The sequence below is a fragment of the Sinocyclocheilus rhinocerous genome, unplaced genomic scaffold (assembly GCF_001515625.1).
Source record: "Sinocyclocheilus rhinocerous isolate Xijiao unplaced genomic scaffold, SAMN03320098_v1.1 scaffold263, whole genome shotgun sequence".
In the NCBI taxonomy this organism is placed as follows: Eukaryota; Metazoa; Chordata; class Actinopteri; order Cypriniformes; family Cyprinidae; genus Sinocyclocheilus; species Sinocyclocheilus rhinocerous.
The window spans coordinates 2770849-2793867 of record NW_015645086.1 but is presented as its reverse complement, the minus strand read 5'-3'; the positions used below and the strand labels follow the sequence as shown (position 1 = coordinate 2793867).

At 37.9% G+C, this 23019-nt stretch overlaps 1 protein-coding gene across 3 annotated transcripts in view; it reads left to right on the top strand.

Moving 5' to 3' along the window:
* LOC107705739 (zinc finger and BTB domain-containing protein 46-like) overlaps window positions 1-23019 on the top strand; it is a 91097-nt gene that overhangs the window by 59318 nt on the left and 8760 nt on the right. For all 3 annotated transcript variants that reach the window (XM_016509188.1, XM_016509187.1, XM_016509189.1), the window contains one exon: window positions 16758-17027. In XM_016509188.1, the coding sequence (XP_016364674.1) occupies window positions 16758-17027 (270 nt within the window). The remainder of the gene's footprint in view (window positions 1-16757; window positions 17028-23019) is intronic.

Genomic DNA, 23019 nt, shown 5'->3' with positions numbered 1-23019 from the left:
AAAAGACACAGAGAGAGTTTTTATAAAAAAAAAAAAAAAAAATATATATATATATATATATATATATATATATATATATATATATATATATATATATATATAATTTGTATTGCAGCTTTAATTTGATTTCATTCTTCATACCATGAGAAACTGGCCTTGATTTAACAGTTATACTTTTTTAATTCACAGCAATCAACTCACACAACATTTGCAAATATGAAAACAAAAAATTCAATTTCAGACAAATGAAGAAGATAAAGTGCAAACAAAATAGAAACTCTTGCATCAAGCACTTCCAGTGAATAGACATGAATTATTGATCTGAGTTTAAATTATTATAATTTGTACACATAAAAATTAATCATTTGATTGTGCAAGACAGAATAGACAACAGAGTGATTAAACTAGCACAGCTATAAAGGAAATCGGTTGCCTGGGTCAACAGTCAGTTATACAGTTTCATTATAAAACTTAGTGTCATTCTACAACAATATGTAGAATGTCATGGTTGACCAATCAGAATTGAGTATTCCAGAGGGCAGTGCACTATAGAAACAGGATAAAGATAAGTCTGATGTCTTTCTCTATTCTGTGTTTGGCTTTGTAAAATAATTCAAGGTCTCACTTCAAGGTTTGTCCTCCGCTCGCCTCTAGCTCACTCTCATTCTTTTACCCCACACCCTCCTTGTTTTCTTTTTTTCTGCTGGCACAATTATAGAGAAAAGGGCAGAAGGAGGAGGATGTGAAAAGAAAGAAGTGGGAAAAAAAGGGAGGAGGAAAGTAGGAGAGAAAGAGAGATAAAAGTTGGGACACCCCGGCCCCTCTCTCTCTGATAACTGGCTCCAGAGTCTGTGGGGGTTAGGGATTCCTGTCTGGTCTATTGGGTACACACACACACAGTAGAACACACTCAGATCCACCCATCCTGCATTCCTGAGACCGCATGAGGAAGCGGCCGTTACTATCCTCCCAAACAGTCCATTTCTTTCCCCCTCTCTCTCCACATCCATCCTCTCTATCCCTCTATTTTTCCACCACTTCCAGCCTCCATTCATTCTCTTCTGAGGAATTGCAACTATGAGGTCAATTATGTCTCTTTCCTTCATTTGCTATTTTCCTCATCTTAACCGCTGCTCTCCCTCATCTTCTTTCTAACCTCTGGTCCCCTGCGCTCCCTTTGTGTCTTTCCATCTCCTTTGCTCCTCCCTTTATATTCCCTTTATATTGTCTTTATACTGTTCTCTTTTTTCCCCCTCCTATATTCATTATCAAAATCTACTAAGCTTATGTATTTGGCCTTTTTAAGGCATCAGAGGCGCACACCCAAAGCAAAGGCTGGTCCTGGAGTTAATCACCAACATGAAGTTGGGAGAAGGGGGAAAATGTTTTTAAAAATCCAAGATGGCAGACAAAGTTGAAAGTTGATATCACTATAAATATACACATTTTACATTCAATACTGAGAAATAGTCTAATACAAAATATGCTATTTTACCCAATATTTGTGTGTGCTGTTTGTCTTATGTTCTGTCTTATTGTGCTGAATACAGTGCAATCAGACTTTAGCCATTTAATATGTTTATGAATATGTTAAGAAACTGGAAAAAATACAAATGTCAGGGCATGTCAAAATTTCTCCAGGGCCCAAAAACCCCCTCAGACCCCAGAGGCTTAAATATGGTGTTGTGTCTCTCATTTCCTTCACATGAGTCTATGAATCGCTTTTGAAGTACCATATTAGTTGTTTCAGAAGAAGATGCTAGAGCTGCACAATTAATCAGAATAAAACCAAAATTAAATTATCAAATCTCAAAAGGCTGTGATTTGTACATTAATATGTCTCACAGTGGCTTGAGTAACACTAAATGCTGTTCCTCACAAACCCATGCTCTGAGTTTGGCTCGCTTATAACATGCAGCCATAAAAATAAGCCATAAATATTACTATTGTAATTTTACAGTTGTACTGTAAAATACTTTTTTATTTTACAGTAAATATTATAATAGTAATATTCCTCTTTTTTGTTTAAAATATTTTTATTTTGGTAATTAAATAAATAATACAATTATTAGTAGTAGTAGTAGTAGCATATTCATATTGATATATAATCACAAAATATTTGGTCAAATTGTGCAGCCCTACAAAACAAGCATTTTATTAAAATTTTATATTACAATTATAGATAGACTATGTAGATAGTAGACAGCACAGCAGCTCAATAGATTGGAGCAGAACTATTGTCATACATTTTCACTCATCCCTCCTTTCTAGCTCAGTTCTCTCAGCTCATGCCCCAGTCTCACTGATCTGATGAGGCTTCACAGAGAGAGTGTGTATAACTGTGTGGCGTATTACTCACATGTCAACGGGGCCAGCTCTGTGGCCCCCACCACAAGTGGAAGAGGAAGTGACACGTCAGCTAGCTTAAATAAGACCCCAAGTCTCTAACTCTCTATCCATCATACACCTCCTAAATCTGCCTTGATTCTGCTGATTTGATCGCATGCAATTAATTTAAACGACCCAACTCTCCTCTGGCGAGAGGGAATAAGACGCTTCCGATTCTTTTTCACTTTCTTCCCCTCTCTTTTCTCTTTCCCACTCTTCCCCCTCCTGAAAACCTCCTTATTGTTCCATTTTAGATCAGTGCGTCAGTCACAGTAACCTTGTACATAGTTATATTAAGATTCCAACAGATCACATAAGCCTCGTTCAGACTGTCAGCCCAAATCCAATTTTGTGCATATCTGGATGGAATCTGATTTGAATAACTGACTGTCCACACAGTGTATCGCAACTGTTCATATCCGATTTGTGTGTCCATAAGCGCCCTTTGGTTTTACGGAATGTGCGATGGTTTCTATGGCAATGCCGTTGCGTTGTTATGCCAATGCTAAAAACAACAATAACAGCAATACAGTTAACAATATAGATGTTGTCTTACGACATGACAACATGTTGCCGTCACACTGGATTATTATTATTATGGATTTTGTCTTATGAAACAACGGCAGAAACAGGAAGTTGGAGTGAGCGTCTTTATTCTGTGCTGCCGTCTCCGCTGGTTTCAAAACTCAACGAGGTGCGTATACTGGCAGTATATTGTCTTTTTCCGCTTGACAACACCAGCTTGTTTCTGCAAAGACGTTCATTATGTTTTCTACAAAAACGTCTGGCGTTTTTATGTTTTACGTGGTGTGAAAACGTGAAAAAGCTAGGCTAAATCTGATCTGAGCGGTCAGACTAAAACGGATTTCCAGGAATGCGATTTGAATAGGATTTGAAACCGCATACGAATGTAGCTCGAAACGGATTTGCAAAAATCGGATTTCATGTAGTTCGTTGCCGTTCAGACTATCTAAATATGATCTGATTTCAATCGGATTTGCACACAAATCGGATTTGGGCTGACAGTCTGAACGAGGCTATACAATCCGGCGTCTCTCATTGAACTCTTCCGCTTACTTAAGAACTGTCTTGATATGTAGAACATCTACATGAGATGTTGTTGCCATGGAGCTCCAGTATCTATCTCTTTTTGCGCAAGGTTGTATGACGTGTTTTGATAGCGGCGGGATTACCTGCAGAACCTTGCGCGGAGTTGTAATAAGATTCCGAGATCACAAGCAAACCCATCAGCTCTCATTATAAATTGTTGGACTTCCACTGTGTCGAGTTGAAATGTAGAACCCTCTACATGAGATCCTGTTGCCATGGAGCTCCATTGACCATGTGGAGCTGCAGACTGCATGTCGGTCACATGGAGTTGAAGTTGTATGGCGTATTTTGACAGCTGCAGAATTACCTGAGGAACCGGGAATTTGTGCATGAATGTGAATGATCATTCAATAAAATCATTTCTAATGGTCTTATTAAAACATTGAGTGGCTTTTGACCCAGTCAACACTGCTGACGACGAGGTTTGATGGGGTTTTTTTGTTTGGAATTGTATTGTGTGTCCGATAATCTGACATTAAGTACTCTGTCTGATCGTCTTATCCGCCTGAAAACCTGGCGTCTCCCTCCTGCTCATTTCTCCTCAGGCTCTCCATTTGGCCTCATACCTGGAGTCTGTCTACACTCTTATGGCAGACCTTTACGTCTGTGCTGACCACTTTAAGTTTGAATTCTCAGTCTCTCTCTGAGCTTATTCTTCTGGCTCCTGTGTTCTTCATCGCCCAAGACAGAAGTTAGCAAGGATACGGCCATACAGCCAAGCTTGATACAGTTCATGATGAGTCAGAAATACAGTAAACGTGGGACGGGACACATACACATGTAGGCCCAGTTTACACATATTATTAAAGTCAAAAGATGTCTTTTGCGCAGTCCATTTTACTTGTTTAATATGACAAATTTCCGAGTTAGGATATTGAATGTGGAAAATGAGGGCAGGACCAGAATCCGTTAACACCTAACACGTTTTGCCTGAAACAGATGTTAATGCCAAGTGTAAACGGGTTTAATCAACTTCATTACTTTTATGATCACCTATTTTTTATTTATGGGCTCTTTGCCACTTTTTTTTGTCAAGGACAGATGAGATAACGGGAAACTACTGGGAAAAAATGGGATTGGGAAACGACTAAAGCCACAATCAAACTTGGGAATTGCCTGGACAGAAATGCACCGCCAGGCTGTGTCTCCATTACTGTGAAATTTACAGTAATTTGACCTCATTCAAAGTGTCTGTCAGCAGACATTCCTCAAAGGTACAACACACTCCAGCATCTATCAACTGTGTGGAAACTTTCTGTATGAAAAATGTTTGTAATGTGTATGTTCAGGCTCCAAAATGAACAGTCGCTAAGCGCCAAATGTGAGTAAAATTGCCTTTGGCGTGTAAATAAATTGCAGTAACTCCACTTGGCTGGTAACTTTCTAAGGATTTGAAACATAATACGTGGCTTAAATTGAACTGTAAGAAAGATAGTCTGACTTTTCACTGATGTAAGAGACTAAGCGACGTAGGCCTATCAAAGAAGCCTTCTAATAATTTTTTTCCTCAGTAAAAAATCTTTCATCAGAGGTTTATCCAGAACTCCACTGTGATGACACATACTGTTTGTGCAATATTCCTCCCATTAAGCCACGAATATATTAGGGAGAAAAATCATGATGCATCTTCATGTTTTATGCAGTTTTAGAGAGAAGGAGACTCATCTCATATATGATGCTGTGAATGACCTACGTTGTATGCAAGGGTGAAAATAAAAGCTATAATATTCCATTATACAACAGCTAGTTCCGGTCCTTGAATCTGATTGGTTGAGCAGCATTCCAGGAGTGCTAATATAACAGTCCAACAACACTGGGGCTTTTTAGTGTTTGTATGGCTCCGCTTGTCTGTGTTTGCATGTCAATGTGTTAATTAGTGAATTTTTCAGTGACTGTTTCTGCAGGTTACATTATTACACCAGAAGGAGGTCATCTTTATGAGTGAATCAATGAATAATTCATTAAACCCATTTGTGCAAAAACACTGTCACTGAGTAATTACAAGTCTTTACAAGTGAGTCACTACAGGGAAATAGCCTGATTTATTAATGAAGTCATGTAAACGCAACTTACTTGCGTTGTCAGGTTACTGATGTGCATGTAAACGGGGAAAACTGGTTATTTTAATAAGCTGATATTTGTGAGTTATCAGCTTACTGGTGTGCATGTAAACGTGCTCATTGAGTCATTCACTCAACAAATTCGCTTAAAAACACTCTACATAAGAATATGCCTTCTTCTCTACTATAAGCAAAATACAGTATGTGCAATGAGTAGCATGTCCAATTTCACAGTATTCATAAAACAGTAGGCAAAAAGTAGCTGGGTGACCTAGTAATTCTGATGAGACTCTGAAGTGCTCTGATGATCACATTACTATCTACGTGAATGGCAGTGAAGTGCCACAACTGATGGTGGTAGGTCACATGACAATGCAACATTAAGAATGTATTATGTCCAGATTACATTCATACCACACACATTTATACTACACATAACATCATTTTCAATGATTGTGAAGTAATTACTTATTCAAAATAAGTACAAACTCAGAGAGTATGCGATTTTGGACACAGCTGTCTTTGATTGATTCATTGAGTCATTTATTGAACCCATTCATTCAAAAACACAGATTCATTCAGGAACAAAATAAGTGTCTGTCTTAATGAGTGAATCATTTAGTCATTCTTTGAACTGAATTGATCAAAAACACCACTACCGTGTTGCTTAAAGATGCAATGGTTATTTCTGTGGTGACTTTGGTACTTTTTCATTGAGTAAAAATAGGCAAGTAACTCTCAATATTGTCTCCACAAATAAGTTACTAAATATTATCTTCTTATTTAACTGTAGTATTAAAACATCAGTATGGCTGTGATTCAGCCATTGGCACAAGGCCGCAGAATGTGCTGATATTCAGGCCAACAGCACTCATGTGGTATGAAGTGAGACATTGTGTCATTCACTCAACCAATTCATTCAGAAACACTGATGAGAAGAAATGAGAAGTGTATCCAAATTCACAGTATTCATAAATAGCAGGCAAAAAGTATCAAGATGACCTACTGCTTATGCAGAGATTCTTAAGAGCACATCCAATGGACACTTTAATATCCCATGAGGAGTGACACAACTGAGGCTGATAGGTCACATAACAATTTAGAACTATTTAGGCTGATCAATTCTTTTCAGTTCACCATTAGGTTCATTTTTTATTTTGTGGACGTATGTTTGGCTCTCTGAGTGGACGTCTAAAAAGGGCCGGTTCTATTCCCTGCTCTTTAAACCCTGATTTCTGGCCTGTGCTCTGGATTTAGCGTCGGTCGCACCCTCCCCAGAGTCGTGCTTTAAGCACAAAGCCCTGCGTGTTTGCTTCCCCTCTCCACCCAGCATTCCATTTTCCCCAAGATCTCCTCTCTCCCACTCTCTCCGGCCCTCCCTTTCTCTCTCTGTCTGTCTTTCTCTGTCTCTTACGCCCTCTCTCTTTCTGCCGCTCGCACTGTCTGCCACTTTGTGCTCCCTGTCTCTCTCTCTTTCTCTGTCTCTCTCTGTTTTGCTAAGCTGCATTAACTCCCCAGATTACCTTGAGCCCTGCAATCCTCCACTCCCCCTCTCCACCTCCACCCCTGCTCGCGCTCACCCTCTCGTCCTCTCCGTCGCCCACTCAACTCCCCCCTCCATCATTACTCGCACTTCTCCTCTCCTCTCGTCTGTCTCCCTCCTTTCGAGCCTTTAGGGTTTGTTTGATTTATTCTTCCTCTATCTGTCTATCTCTCTCTCTCTCTCCTTGGAGGTTGTGGCCCGACTAGTCCCTAAAAAACAACAGCGAGAGAAAGAGAGAGAGAGAAAAATAACAACCTCTCTTTTACTTTCCATCATGCCTCCTCTTTCTTCATTTTTTTCCCTCTCATCCCCCTCTCCCACACTGCTTTTAAATTGCCTCTGAATTCTTCGGCTTTTTTAGTGCCTCCCTCCCTCCATTCCTTGGAAATTACTTTTTACCCTTTCAAACTCGAACCACGCTGAGGAAGCAGGCCTGACCTTCCCCTCCCTACCCATAAGCCCGCCAGACTTATGTGGCATGTGTATGTTTACATACATGTGCGTTGGCTGTCCTGAGGGGCTGTTTATCGTGGCTAATGAGTGTGTCTGATGTGACGATGTAGTAGATAAGAGTTAAACATGACAGCTTAAACAGCTCTCTGTGTGTCTTATCACCGAACAGAAACAAACTCCACGCTGTGTGTGCGTAAACCTGATCCCTGTGCGAGATGGAGAGCGTCCAGGGACACCTCGAAACCGGCTGAAACAAAAGACAGTGTTGAGTTTCAGCCGGGGAGGGTCGTAATCGCCACAGCAGCTGGAACAGAGGGTCACGGGGTCAAACCCCATCAGCTGACCCTTTTCTCTCTGTCTTTCTGTGTTTTTCTCTCGTTTATTGTGCTTTAATAGACATTCGCCCAACCCCATCCCCTCCAATAACCATTAACACGCACAGATCACACACTCTCCACGCTCACAAAAAGCTCTTTCAGAGACGAAGCCCACATTCAATGCCGCATCACAAGGTCTTACATGAGCCACTACGCGTGTGCTTGTTCGTGTTCCTGAATGCATATTTTCTCATGCCGAGAGTTTACGTTCTAGCACACGATAAACAGATACATTCGACCAGCGGACGCCCACGCGCAGACGCACACACCATCACGCACAGACACAAAGCCAACACCGTGGGTCCGCCTATTTGTGTCTACTCTTAAAAGGGTGTTTTATTTAGCATAAATGTTGAAGCCAAGAGTGCCTGGCTGCCATGGCAACCACATTAAACTGAGATCCCCTTTGCAAGAAAGAATCAAACTGATTCAGCCGTTCTCTTATGAGGTGAACGGGGGACAATACACGCCATTATTCCCACTGTAATCTCACGCGGTGTGACACAACACTTCAATCAGTGGCCATTAAAGCTTTCGGATTACACACGTGAACAAAGATTCCACAAGCGTACCTCATTCACTTAAGCTGCTATCAGGAACAAAGGTGTAACAATGGCTCCTGTATCCCGACGCACCGTCTCGAGTGGGACGTAATAATGGCAAGACATTAGGAAATGCTTCTCGCATGATGTGCATTGAATGAAATAGTATTTAAAATATCACCATTCATTGATAGTATGGGATGCTGTGTAGTATATGGTGAATATCTAGTGCCATCAATGAATACCTGAATGCTCTCTTAAGGCTCTTTGCAAAGATCTTTGCCCCAATTTGCAGTCTAAAAGAGTCAATGCTAGCTGCTGAAAGCCGGAGTTGACAGATTTCACAGAAAATCATGTAGTGTATCATGGGCACAGATTTTTTACCTTCAGACTTTCAGTCCATCCAGTCGGAGGATATCAAACGTTTAATATTTTGAGCCGGATTTAGAAGACATTGTTTTCATTTGTCATAGTTTTCTAGTGTTTTTAAGTGAGATTGTTGTGTTTGGAACAACTTGAAACTGTCGTTCAGTTGTATGATGTCTAGTTTTTCTCTCTAACCATTTACAAAGTCGGAAAGTGTATGATTCTTATAGTGTTTTAAAATCTGTTCAGTTTTTTAAAAGTTGTGTAGTGTATGCCAGCCTTTATACAGTGAGTGTCCGTAAACCTACAAGTTTCTCTGTTTTCTGTTTAGAATCAGAATAAGTGATGGCTGATTAAATGAGTACCTCTTTTGGGGTGGTTCTTTTCCATGAATTGGCCAAACGGGTTAGTAAAAATCGGTTGGGATTTCAGTGTGAATCATTTGGATCTCATGCACTGAATCGCTTGAAGCAGTTTCTCATGCAGTAAAACTGGCAACTTCAGAATACTGAGAAGAAAAAGAGTTGTGGATGAAGTGGAATATTTATCTACAACAATTTAAATCAAAGGTGCAAAAGCCCCCTATCTTTTACCAGCTACACTTAAATGAAGTTCAGCGCTTGCATGTGCAATTGTCCTTGACTGCTGTAGATAAAGGCATTTTCTGTCTAAAATATTAAAACAATAGGGAAACAAGTAAAATACTTAAGACTGGAATAATGGCTGCTGAAAATTCAGCTTTGATATCACAGAAATAAATTATATTTAAAAATATTAAAATAGAAAACAGCTATTTTAAATTGTAGGAATATTTCAAAATATTGTTGTATTTTTGGATTTTTGGATGGATTTTTAATTAAATAAATGCAGCCTTGGTGAGCATGAGATTTTTTTTTTTTTAAACATTTAAAAATCTTACCAAACCCAAACTGAATGTTATAGTGTATCTAATACTGTAGTATTACCATTTGAAACCCATATTACATTATTTTTTAAGTGTGTCAAATGTTTAAAGTTGAAGATATATATTTTAAATTCATTTCAAATTGAAATTTAGGGGGTTTCACTGATCCTCTGTGCCACCCTGGAGTTCCCCTGGCCTTTCGAAACCCACTGCTTTGGAGATGCCTTGTATTTTTATTTATTTATTTTAAATACCTCTTTGTACTTGTTTGTGGACTTTACATATTTTACACATGCTAAGCTGGTACTTTTAATGTTTATTTCTTTTACGCATGTTTATGAAGCTTTGGCTAATGGTACAAGATGAATCAGAGCTGGCACTGCTCATGCTGTATGTGCTCTTGCTGGAACAGCAAGACTCGCCGATAGGTTTCTATATGTGTTTGTAAGCCTTCTGTGCCCGAATTGCCTGTTGATGCCTGTATATGAGATGGTATCATCTTGAAAACTCGTACACAGACCCCTGCGTTGTCTGTAGGCTGTTTCGGTTTCCTCACGCATTAGTGTAGAGTGTGTGTTTGTACATTTAGATGTGTATCACAGTGGGCTCATAACGGCTCTGGGAACGATCCCTCCTGTATCTCGTGTTGAGTGGACGTAATGAATGGTGAGATATTATAGAGCGCAACGGAGTGGAATATGCGGTGTTTAAAATAACGGCATGCATCAGTATTATGTTGGCTGTAATGTGTTTGTGTTGGGCGAGAGGTCGGGGCAGGTGTGTAGGGGGAGAAATCGGGGTCAAAGGGGCGATTTGCTCCTCTCTTCATTGTGGGCGTCAGGTCTTGGGGCATTTGGGAGCAGCGGATCCATTTTATTGATTGACTCCTGTGGCCTCGGCCCACAGATGAAGGGTGAACTTATCTAATGAATTCCCACTTCCAGTCTCCCCACTCCCCCAACTTAATTAACTCTGCCTGTGTGTGTCTGTGCACATCAGTGTGTGTGTGTGTGTGTGTGCATGTGTGACCTGTCCACTCTGCTCATTTCTTTCTCCTGCTTGTCCTTTTTTTCACTTTTCTGCTCACTTGTCAACAATATTTCTTTCTCATCTACATCTAGACTATTATTGCAATTTAAACTATGCATATCTTGCAATTCCTAATAAAGTTACCAGCCAAACTTAATTTTATAACTTGCTAAAACAATTTTTTATGCGTTTAGCGTTCAGTGTTATTTTTTAAACCCGACTGCAAGTTAAAGATGGGCATTGTTTGAGAAAACTGTTTGGGAACTATCCTTAATTTTGCAGTTTCAGTATTCAAACCCACATTTCCCACCTGTGCACCAAGGCTTGGTGTGTCCAGACCATGCATGTTAAACGCTAAGCCACAGTTCCAACAATATGCATCTGATTTATTGTGTGTGTGTTTTTTTTTTAAGTATAGTCACATTTACACACTCAAACTCTTGCACACACACACACACACGCACTCAAACTCTTGCACACACACACACACACACACACACACACACACTCAAGCTCTTGCACACACACACACACACACACACTCAAACTCTTGCACACACACACACACACACTCACACTCTCGCACACACACACACACACTCACACTCTCGCACACACACACACACACTCACACTCTCGCACACACACACACACACTCACACTCTCGCACACACACACACACACACACACACACACACACTCAAGCTCTCGCACACACACACACACACACACACTCAAACTCTTGCACACACACACACACACACACACACACACACACACACTATCTTCGGCTAAACTTCTGTTTCTAAAGCTCTGAGTCTGTGAGGATCAGTTGTATGATGGGTGCAGCCATTACCACACTTCTCCTCTCACAGACTTACACACACACCTCTCTGAATTGCATTTAATCCGCTGGTTTTTGTGGAATGTTCCCCTGTGGCAATTGTGCTACACACGCAGACAGATATTCATGAACACACATTCAACATTTCTTAAAGAAGGAGTTACAGCTACACAAAATCCATGAATGAAAAACATTTACATAAATTATGCATTACACAAATTCTAATTTAGAAATGATGAATTAATTTTGAAATAGTTTTTAGTGGTGGACATCTCCCTCTCTCTCTTTTTCTCTCTCACCTCCCCATTTCTACTTCCTCTCTCATTTCTACATCTTCCACATCCTCCCTCTTATTCTGTTTCACAATTAAACCAAACAGTGAGAATAAGACATGTTCTCTCTCCATGGACTTGCAGCATAGTGGTATTCTGAAATGACTGCCACATTGCCAGGTCTAATCTGATTGGCTGGCTGCTATGTAACTTCTGTAAGTCAGAGTGCACCAGTCCACTGGGAGACAAAGTCATGTTTGCAAGTAACAAAGTTTGCCAGGTAAATATTCAGTTTTTTTTTTATATAGTGGCAAATTAAATATATATTCCATAAAGTCAGTCGTGGACTGTTGTGCAATTATTTCAAGACTCTTTTCCCTTCCAATCTGTTTTTCTTTTTTTTCTGTGAACTTGGAATGGTAACAATGATATGTTAGATAAACTTGCCTCTAAATAGCATTTAAAACAAAGCAAATTGTGGTTGGTTGCCTTACATGTTTGTCAGACTAGACCAGTTCCTGTCTAAATGGGCGGTTCTTGGCCAGAATGAACTCTAAAGTGGATCGGGCCATATGACTTTTTGGGTCAAAGACATGATGCTCATTTAAAAATATTTACACATATAGTAACTTAAATATACCTATTTTGTAATTAACATGCATTTCATTTAAATTTTTAATGTAAAAATTATTTATAGTTGAAAATGTCAGGGTGATTTAATTGATATTATAATAGTGAAACCTCATTAAAGAAATCAGGTTCTTGAAAAGAAAACCTTAAGTAATTTGCTATTTATTATTATTTCTTAAAATATATTAAGAAACTGCTTCACTGCTTATTAAAATTTGAAGAAAAAAAAAAGATACAGAGAGGTTTCCTGGCGACCCACAAGACCTTTTTGACCTTTTTATAACACGATCATAATTGTTCAAACGCCATCACAAACTTTATATATTTATACATTCATTAGTTAAAAAATATATTATTTTCCTACTCGCATATATTCAAGATGTGAGGAAAATGTTATTTCTGTTTACTTGATGGTTACACATGAGTTTTTTTTTTCAGTTGAATCAAAACCATTGTTGAAATTAGTATAACAACACAAATACAGTACATTTCTAAGAACTCAGCACAGTTTTATTTCAAATATTTTTTTTTTCATTTTTCCCTTTTATTCTTTCTTTTTATCTTGAACACTATTTGAACACTCTGTTAAACACATTTAATTTATCATTAACCTTCATGCTAACAAAGGTCTAGCTTGACAAGACCGCTAAGGTAAATATTGGAAAATACAGTGTCTGCTTAAACAGCACTTATTTTCCAACAATAAAGTATTAAAACCAGCTTTGCTTGTTAATGCAAATGTTACAGTAACCAGAGTAGGTTTGAATGATGGAGACTTGGTTCTTCATGCGTGACCTTCTTGTGAACTCCAGGCTGTGGCCACCAGAAGAGAAGATAAGATCTTTATGGGGTCGGTGCTTCATGAGCGTGTCTCTCTCTCACACACACTCTCCATGGACTTGCAGCATAGTGGTATTCTGAAATGACTGCCACATTGCCAGGTCTAATCTGATTGGCTGGCTGCTATGTAACTTCTGTAAGTCAGAGTGCACCAGTCCACTGGGAGACAAAGTCATGTTTGCAAGTAACAAAGTTTGCCAGGTAAATATTCAGTTTTTTTTTTATATAGTGGCAAATTAAATATATATTCCATAAAGTCAGTCGTGGACTGTTGTGCAATTATTTCAAGACTCTTTTCCCTTCCAATCTGTTTTTCTTTTTTTTCTGTGAACTTGGAATGGTAACAATGATATGTTAGATAAACTTGCCTCTAAATAGCATTTAAAACAAAGCAAATTGTGGTTGGTTGCCTTACATGTTTGTCAGACTAGACCAGTTCCTGTCTAAATGGGCGGTTCTTGGCCAGAATGAACTCTAAAGTGGATCGGGCCATATGACTTTTTGGGTCAAAGACATGATGCTCATTTAAAAATATTTACACATATAGTAACTTAAATATACCTATTTTGTAATTAACATGCATTTCATTTAAATTTTTAATGTAAAAATTATTTATAGTTGAAAATGTCAGGGTGATTTAATTGATATTATAATAGTGAAACCTCATTAAAGAAATCAGGTTCTTGAAAAGAAAACCTTAAGTAATTTGCTATTTATTATTATTTCTTAAAATATATTAAGAAACTGCTTCACTGCTTATTAAAATTTGAAGAAAAAAAAAAGATACAGAGAGGTTTCCTGGCGACCCACAAGACCTTTTTGACCTTTTTATAACACGATCATAATTGTTCAAACGCCATCACAAACTTTATATATTTATACATTCATTAGTTAAAAAATATATTATTTTCCTACTCGCATATATTCAAGATGTGAGGAAAATGTTATTTCTGTTTACTTGATGGTTACACATGAGTTTTTTTTTTCAGTTGAATCAAAACCATTGTTGAAATTAGTATAACAACACAAATACAGTACATTTCTAAGAACTCAGCACAGTTTTATTTCAAATATTTTTTTTTTCATTTTTCCCTTTTATTCTTTCTTTTTATCTTGAACACTATTTGAACACTCTGTTAAACACATTTAATTTATCATTAACCTTCATGCTAACAAAGGTCTAGCTTGACAAGACCGCTAAGGTAAATATTGGAAAATACAGTGTCTGCTTAAACAGCACTTATTTTCCAACAATAAAGTATTAAAACCAGCTTTGCTTGTTAATGCAAATGTTACAGTAACCAGAGTAGGTTTGAATGATGGAGACTTGGTTCTTCATGCGTGACCTTCTTGTGAACTCCAGGCTGTGGCCACCAGAAGAGAAGATAAGATCTTTATGGGGTCGGTGCTTCATGAGCGTGTCTCTCTCTCACACACACACACACACACACACACACACACACACACACAGACAGACAGTCTCTCTCTGGAAATGAGCCGAATCCTCCTCTAAAACTCAAAGTTGATGAAGTTGCCATGCTTGTCATTGGGAGGCCCTCAGATGAAGTTACAGCGTGTGTGTGTGTGTTGAGGGAGAGGCTTATAACACTCATTATGTTTCACCCCCTCACACTGTCTCCACTTCTCTGTCTGTTCATCCAGACCCCAGAGAATACTGTGTAAACACAATACACGCTTCAGGGCCTAGCTGTGTATGTGTGTGTGTGCATGAGAGAGTGTAAATGTGTATTTTCTGCAAGCATGCTGTCTTAATGTAAGGTGTAATTAAGTGGTGTAAAGTATGGCAGGTTGTGGGCGGGTCTTGTGGTGCCATGACTGAAGCGGTTTGCCGGCTGGGCTGTCGTTCATGCTGCTTTGAGGCTTCCAGCGATCTGAGCTTCACTGACAGCTGTTTTGAAAAGCTCTTCTCCTTTAGGCTGTCAGTTTAGTCTAAACAAGCGTCTCTGGCTCTCTCCTGGTAAAAAAATGTTGTTTTGTGTCTTGCCACTTTTTTACTGTTGTTCTTATAGTTTGGACTTCTTACATCCAAGCAGTCGTCCTTGTCTTTGACAGAAGAAGTGTGTACTTGTGTGTGTGTGTTTTGGCAGCCTCCTCTATGTTGCCTGATTTGACAGAAGTAATGAATAAGAAGGTAAAGATTCACTTTGCTTTTTTTCCCCCTACGTTTAAAAAGTTTGAACAGCAAGGATCAAATATTTTTCTTTGTTTGATGGTTTATTTATCAGTTGTGTTATTTATGGAGACCGGGATTCAGTTTAGTTCCGTTTTGCAAACTCAATGTGATTTGATTCCTATTTTGATTCAATATGATTCTGATTCATTTGGGGATATTTCAAGTTTAAAGTCACAATGTATTAGGAGAGGGACAAGTAGTTTCTTCCATGTAGTGATACAAATCTGAGTGAATCAGATTATCGAAATGAAAAAAAAAAGTGGGCTGAACTAAGTTCTATGCATGGGTTCTTGAATGTGAGGCTGCAGCCAATTGTAAGAAAGATGCTGGTTTTATGTGGATGAAATGATTGGAGAAGTCTGGCATATAACACCAGAAAGAAGTCTGAGTCTTTCAACAGAAGATTGAGTTATGATGTTTTGAGAAAAAAATTGATAATTCGTTCACAAAAAGATAAATAACATGCATTTAGAAAATAAATGAATGTATATGTCATGCTGAATTTAATGTCCATTTTTGCTTGCTTTGCTTGTCTTGTGATTTTACAAAGAATTACAGGATTGTTCGAATAAAGGTCCCAATTATTTGGAAAATATTGATATTTTTATACAAGCCTATATCATGCTTAATGTTTTAGTTACAAAATAATTTACACATTTGTAGCCACAAAACATGCAAAAGAAATGCATGGATGAATCGTCCAGAAAAAGATAAATAACATGCATTTAGAAAATAAATTAATTTCCATTTCATGCTGACTTTAATGTCCAGTTTTGCTTGTATAAAGAACATGCAGTATATATTTTTTTCTGCTAATATTGTAAATTATACAGGGCAGTGTTTCAGATTGATTCAAAAATGGTAATTCATCTCTTTGAACTATCCATTAAAATAACCTGGTCTTAAGATTCATTTAGTCAAGTCACAAGATCAATCTTGCGATTTTACAAAGAAATACAGGATTGTTCAAATAAAGGACCCAATTAATTGGAAACTATTGTTATTTTTACACAGCCCTCAAGCTTAACGTTTTAGCCATAAAAGAAGAATGTACACATTTTTAGACATAAAACCCACATGCAGAGGCTCTGGTCTGGGCCTGAACCTGTTCTCGCGAGTTAGTGGACAAATTCCCATCTTCTAATGTGGGTGTGCGTGTATTTGTGTCTTTGAGAATTCATTAACATTCCTCTCTTTCCCTTTAGGTGAAGAAGTGACAGAACCCAACATTTCCGACAGCCGCAGCGAGCGCATGGACCTCCTGGTAAAGCAGGAGGAGGCCGCGGCGGGGGACGATGGGTTTCTGTCCGGGGACCGGGATGAGGCCGTGGCCCAGGAGAGAGCGGGTTCGGTGGCTAACCTGCGAGCCGCCCTCATGAGCAAGAACAGCTTGTTGTCTCTGGGGGCAGAGATGCTTGGAGAGGAGCACCCGCTTCTGTTCGACTACCTGCCCAAGGGAGGACACTCTCTCTCCCGTAAGTCACACTGTGGTCCCCTGCTCTCGCTCATGGAGTTTCCACAGAGTCCAATAGAGAGTCTTAGGTTCTTATAGAATCCCACTGGGATATAGATGTGCTCCTGCTTGAACGATATATGCTGTGTGTTACATGCTATCATTGGGTGCAACTGATTCTACTATAGGTTTTGGCAGGTCTTTATAAACCATAGGGTTCTGTAGGGACTTATAGGTACTTATTTGCATGTGCTATTGAGTTTTTGTAGGTCTCCTCCATAAACAATGATGTTTCGAGAGGATCTATAGGAACTTGTATGTAGTTCTGCTAGAATGGTAAAGACTGTGCTGTCACTTTAACATGTTATGTGTCCACAAACCTTGGAGTTTCCTTTACAGGGACTCTTAGGCTTTGGGACTCATTTGTGCTCTTTTGCTACCACTGAATGCTTAAAACCTCTCCTATAGGTTTCTGTTTGTCTTTGTAAACCTCTGTGCCCCTGTAGATTGCCGATATAAGTCTTTATGAGTAACATAGCCTCCTGCTGACTTGTGTCGTCTATAGGCTCTGATGGAATTTGAGTAATTGACGTAATTGAGTAATTTGAGTAATGAACGCATTTTCTGCATTAGGATTTTAGGTTAAAATGTATATGTTTGTATAAGAGAAAAAAGGAATGTTTTGTGGTGTAATTGAAATTGGTTGGCATTTCTTTAACGTTTTTCATCACTTTTAATCAAAGGTTATGATTTTTCTAGTTCCTTTCAGTGATTTCAAGCAGCTTTAGATGTATTTGAGACTGTTTAAAATGAACAGCCATTTTTCATGTCTTTTGACCTTCATGTTACATTCAGTAAGTGTGCCCTAAAATTGTCTGTCTGAAAATCAGGTTTGCAGATATTTTAAAATGTATTAATGATGGAAAGAAAAACTTTAGATATAAGGAAAAGGAAACTTTGAGGGCATCATATGTTTTTGTATTTTGTCTTTTTTTTTTTAAAGGGGACCTATTATGCAAAATTCACTTTTACATGGTGTTTGAACATAAATGTGTGTTGGCAGTGTGTGTACACAACCACCTTATAATGATAAAAAAAAAATCCACCTACTCCTTTTTTTTTTTAATCCCCATAAATCATAAGCAGTGTCTCAGAACAAGCCGTTTGCAGAATCTGTACAAAGTGACGTCACATTTTATAGGCCCCGCCCACAACTGTTGACAGACACTGACATATTATCATAGATCCCATCCTGAGCCGCACACAATCCGCCATGTTTATCTTCACATTAGAGCATTTCAAAGCAGCATTTAAGTAAGAAATGTCTTCTTATTAAAGCTACAGAAATTATTCAGCCAAGAGCAGTGAGTGATTTTCTGTTTTTATTTATTGTTTGGGTCATATTAACAGCATAGACAGCAGTAGCTACTGTATATTACGCTGCTGTCACTTAATACACTAATCTAATATAAACATGCGATTTCTTTCCCAGCTGTTTATGTTCACAGATATAACCTACTGTGTTTATGTAAATTATCTGTGTATTTGACAGTTTAAGCACAATAAGACACGAAAGAGAACTTAGTTTAGTGCTCACATGCCGTGTGACAGTCACTTTCTGTGCGCGTGCTTCAGATGTGTGCCCTTAGAAAACCCTATATCAGAAGTTTAAACTGAAATGGCTTCAAAACGCATGCTAATAAGTTTTCGGCACAATAGACATGATAATCAAAACCAGACAGATGTTTTGTTTTGGCAGAGTATCCGAGGTAAGAGCTATAAAGGCACAACCCTCTTCTGGAAAAGGTGGCAGGGAGCATTTAAAGATGCATGCATGAAAATGACGCGTTTTTGCTTCCACTCCAAATGGATATTTTCAAAATGGTATAATAAATGATCTGTGGGGTATTTTGAGCTGAAACTTCACAGACACAATCTGGGGACACTTGAGACTTATATTACATCTTGTAAAAGGGGCTTAATAGGTGCCCTTTAAGACAATACAACGCAAGGCGATTTTATATTTAATATTAACAAATTACTTATTTTATTTAATGAGATTATGTGCTGTTCAACACTGGGAACACACAAAGGAAGGTTATACTTGAATATTTACAAAATTGCATGATGAAAACTGCATATTTAGAACATTGATAATACACACACACATACACATGAAATTCCAGATGTGTGTGTGTGTGTGTATATGTTGATATGTTTTTTATGATGGGACAATGACAAAAAAATGATGTGAAATCTGCAGCTGTGTACAGTTAGGTTGTATTGCAGTTTGCTCATAACGACTCTAGATAAATGTAAAATAGTGTGTTGAATGGCTGCAGACAGAAGGCAGTGTTGAATTTTACATCTGAATGTACTTAGCTGAGAAATAATTAGAATTTCTAGACTGTAGTTTGTCATATTTAGATGTGTCCATACATATTTATGCCCTCAACAAGTTCTTTTGTTGATGTGTGTGTGAGTAGTAACATTTTTGTGGTAGAATACGTCCTCCGAAAACACCAGAGCTTTTATGAATGGCACTGAATTTCATAAAAGCTTTGGGATTGCCAAACCCAATTTTTGCCCACACTCAGTCACTTTGTCAAAGTATTGAATGTGTGTGGGTCTGTGAGTGTGCTATGTTATTTTTGGCTTATTCCTCTGTGAGTTTATGTCTCCTTCTCTCCCTTTCTTTGCCTTTCTCTCTCCCTCTGTCCTGGGTTGGTAATTGTCTCTTTTGTCTGTTTAAGTTCAGTCTTCTGAATAGCAGAGGGAGGACAACTCTGAACCACTCCTGCTCTTAAAACCCTTAGGGCAGGCTCAAGAGTGTGTGTTTGCTGAACTACATTAAGTCTTAATGGCCACTCATGAGGATGAAACACAGTGGCTGTCACTCGCACCACAGGAGCTTTTGTCTCCTAAACTCCAGCTAAAAGACGACGTAGAGGAGCATTAATCTGATCATCTCGCTAATGTACGAATCCTGCCTTCCACCAGCACTGCCAGAATGTTCCTGTGATCTTTACTTCTGGCTTAAAGTCAGCATGAAACACCATTCGCAACCCATTTTAATGAGATATTTCAGAGTAAAATTTATTGAATTGCAAAAAGTGGACTTTAAGTGACGTAGTTGGGGAGGGTTTGTCAATGAAGAGGGCTTGGTGACAAATTAGCTGAAAATTAAAGTTATACAAGATAAAAAATTTTAACGAATCAGTTAATCCAGTTAACAAAATTGGTCTGATTGATTCATTTGCAAAATGGACTGGTCTGATTCTTGAGTTCATAACCAAAGTTGGTCATTCATAGCTAACATAAAGCTTCTGAGGATTTTGACTAAAATCCACAATTTTATGATGCTTTACATCCATTTTGAAGAAAATGCAATGGTTTGAAACTACATTGAAGGAAATAATGAGACATTTTCATTTTTGGGTGAAGAATCCCCATAATATATTAAGAATGTAAATAGATTTGTTATTTCCTGTTGATTTTATTGGAAAGATAACATTTTAAAAAGGATTTTCTGTTCATCAAATCTCAAAATTCAACAATAATCATGGAAGATCTCAAACATGTTCTACATGAAGAGACGTGTATTAAAGTCAGCACACACACACACACAAGGCTCTTGTTGATATGTAACCGATCCACCGATGATAGTTTGGGGTTCTGCACCCCTCTAAAACAAACAGCGCTCGTTGAACCGCACCGTGCCGCTCTGACGGATCACTAGTCGCCCTCCTCTTCAAAACTTCAAAGTAGATTTGTTGAAGTCTCTGGGAAAGGAATTGATTTGATCGAGCCGAGCGGGTCACGGCGGGTCCCCTTGCGTCCTGCAGGCTGCTGTGATTAACCCAGATAGTGTGTTATTGGCTGATCCTGGGTCAGGTTTGGTGGTGTGATTTGCTTTAGGTGTCTGTCTTCTCTACTGATCTATACACACTGACAGCAGGCTGACAACCTGTCCTCTTCAACGCCACTGCCTGAGTCTCAGGGGAGTGTGTATGTGTGTGTGTGTGTGTGTACGGATATACAAATTTGCACTTACTAGGAATCGGTGAGTTGTTCCAAACAAAAAAAAAACACACTCAATGCACATTCCAAACCACATACAATACAGTGTGGATATTAAATTATACACAGTTAATACTATAACACAATGCAATATACAATATATTACAATACTATAATGCAATACAATACAGAACATGTACAGTACTGCATGGTATGGGATGGTATGCATAAAATATATAGAGAACAAAATAGGTTTATGAATATACATTTACAGTACGAATACTGTAATCTGTAGCCCTGAATTTGACCTTACTGTCATATTTGTAGATATGTAACTTCACATGTTACAAGTTAAATTAGAAGTTTGGACATACTTGCATGAATTTATTGTAAAAAATGCTAAAATTCTCCAAATAAATTTTGTAGACAAATATAAATGTTAATAATGTTTAAATATATATGAATTTTATTTTATATATGATTTTTTATAAATTATCAGTAAAATATTACATAATTTCCATTTGTGTTATTGTATTGATAACTTTTGACATGCAGTACATATATTTACAAATATATTTGCAATACTTCTTGTTGTAGCAGTATTTATTTCTCTCTTAACTGCAGTTGATGTACAGATTTTATCAAGATGTTTAGAAATAGTGTTTGGCAATTCAGCATGAATGAATGTGATTCCATCATTAACAGCAGTAGTATTTAGTAAAATAAATAGCTTTAAAATACAAATAGTGATAGCAAACATTTTATTATTACATATAAAAAAATAAAGAATGCTTTCAATGTGAAACTGCAGAGGGCTTATGTTATTAAAATTTAATTAAAAAAGAAGATTGATTATTAGTAACTTCACCGGAAGCTGCAGGTCTCTTTTGGCTGCATTTACACTGCAAACTTTTATTTAATTTTTTTATATTTATTAATTTTTTATATTTATTGCTCTGCTAAAAAAGAAGGGAGTTGCGAGAGCAGCATTTACAAAGAAAAACATTGTAAATTAAAGCAACATTTGAAAACTGTGAATAAAATGTTTAATGAGAACTACAATTATTTAAATAAAAAATGATATTGGATAAACACAAACTCAGCCCAAGCATAGATTAGCACTCTTGATTGTAAAACATTTCTGAAGTATTGACATGAACCTGAGAAAATTCAGTTTAAATTACAGTATATGGGACATGCTGGAGTGCAATTTGGATATTAGTTGGAACCAAGTAAATTCAATTGCTTTCTAAAGTGGAATTCAAATTAATGTGCTCATAATTGTGCATCTTTTGGCAATCTGTCATCAGAAATTAGCTGAAATTTTGGTTATTTTGAGGCTGAAATTTCATTAAATTGGACCTGAGCATGTGCCTTTCTAGTTGGTTGTAAATGCTTCACTAATGAAGGTAAAACGGTCCTGCAGTTCGAGCTATTTGTCTGCTTCCTTTTTTTTTTCTTTTTTCTTTTTTTTTGCATAATTCATGGGTGTTACACTTCAGGGTGGGTTGTAGCTAGACAGTTTTGCCTATTATCTGCCCATGCTACAACATAGGGTGTATCCAAATATGCATACAAACATTAAAAGAATATTGTCAGAATTCACAGTATTCATAAAATAGTAAGCAAAAAGTACTCAGATAACCTACTATTTCGACAACATTCTGAATTGCGTATCTGATGAACACTTAAAGGGTTAGTTCACCCAAAAATGAAAATTCTGTCATTAATTACTCACCCTGATGTCGTTTCAAACCCGTAAGACCTTCGTTCATTTTCGGAACACAAATTAAGATATTTTTGATGGAATCTGAGAGCTGTCTGACCCTGCATAGACAGCAACGCAACTGAAATGTTCCCAAGTCCAGAAACGTAGCAAGGAGATCTGTAAAATAATCCATGTGACATCAGCGGTTCATCCGCAATTATACGAAGCTACGAGAATACTTTTTGTGCACAAAAGAAAAAAAAACAACGACTTTATTCAACAATTC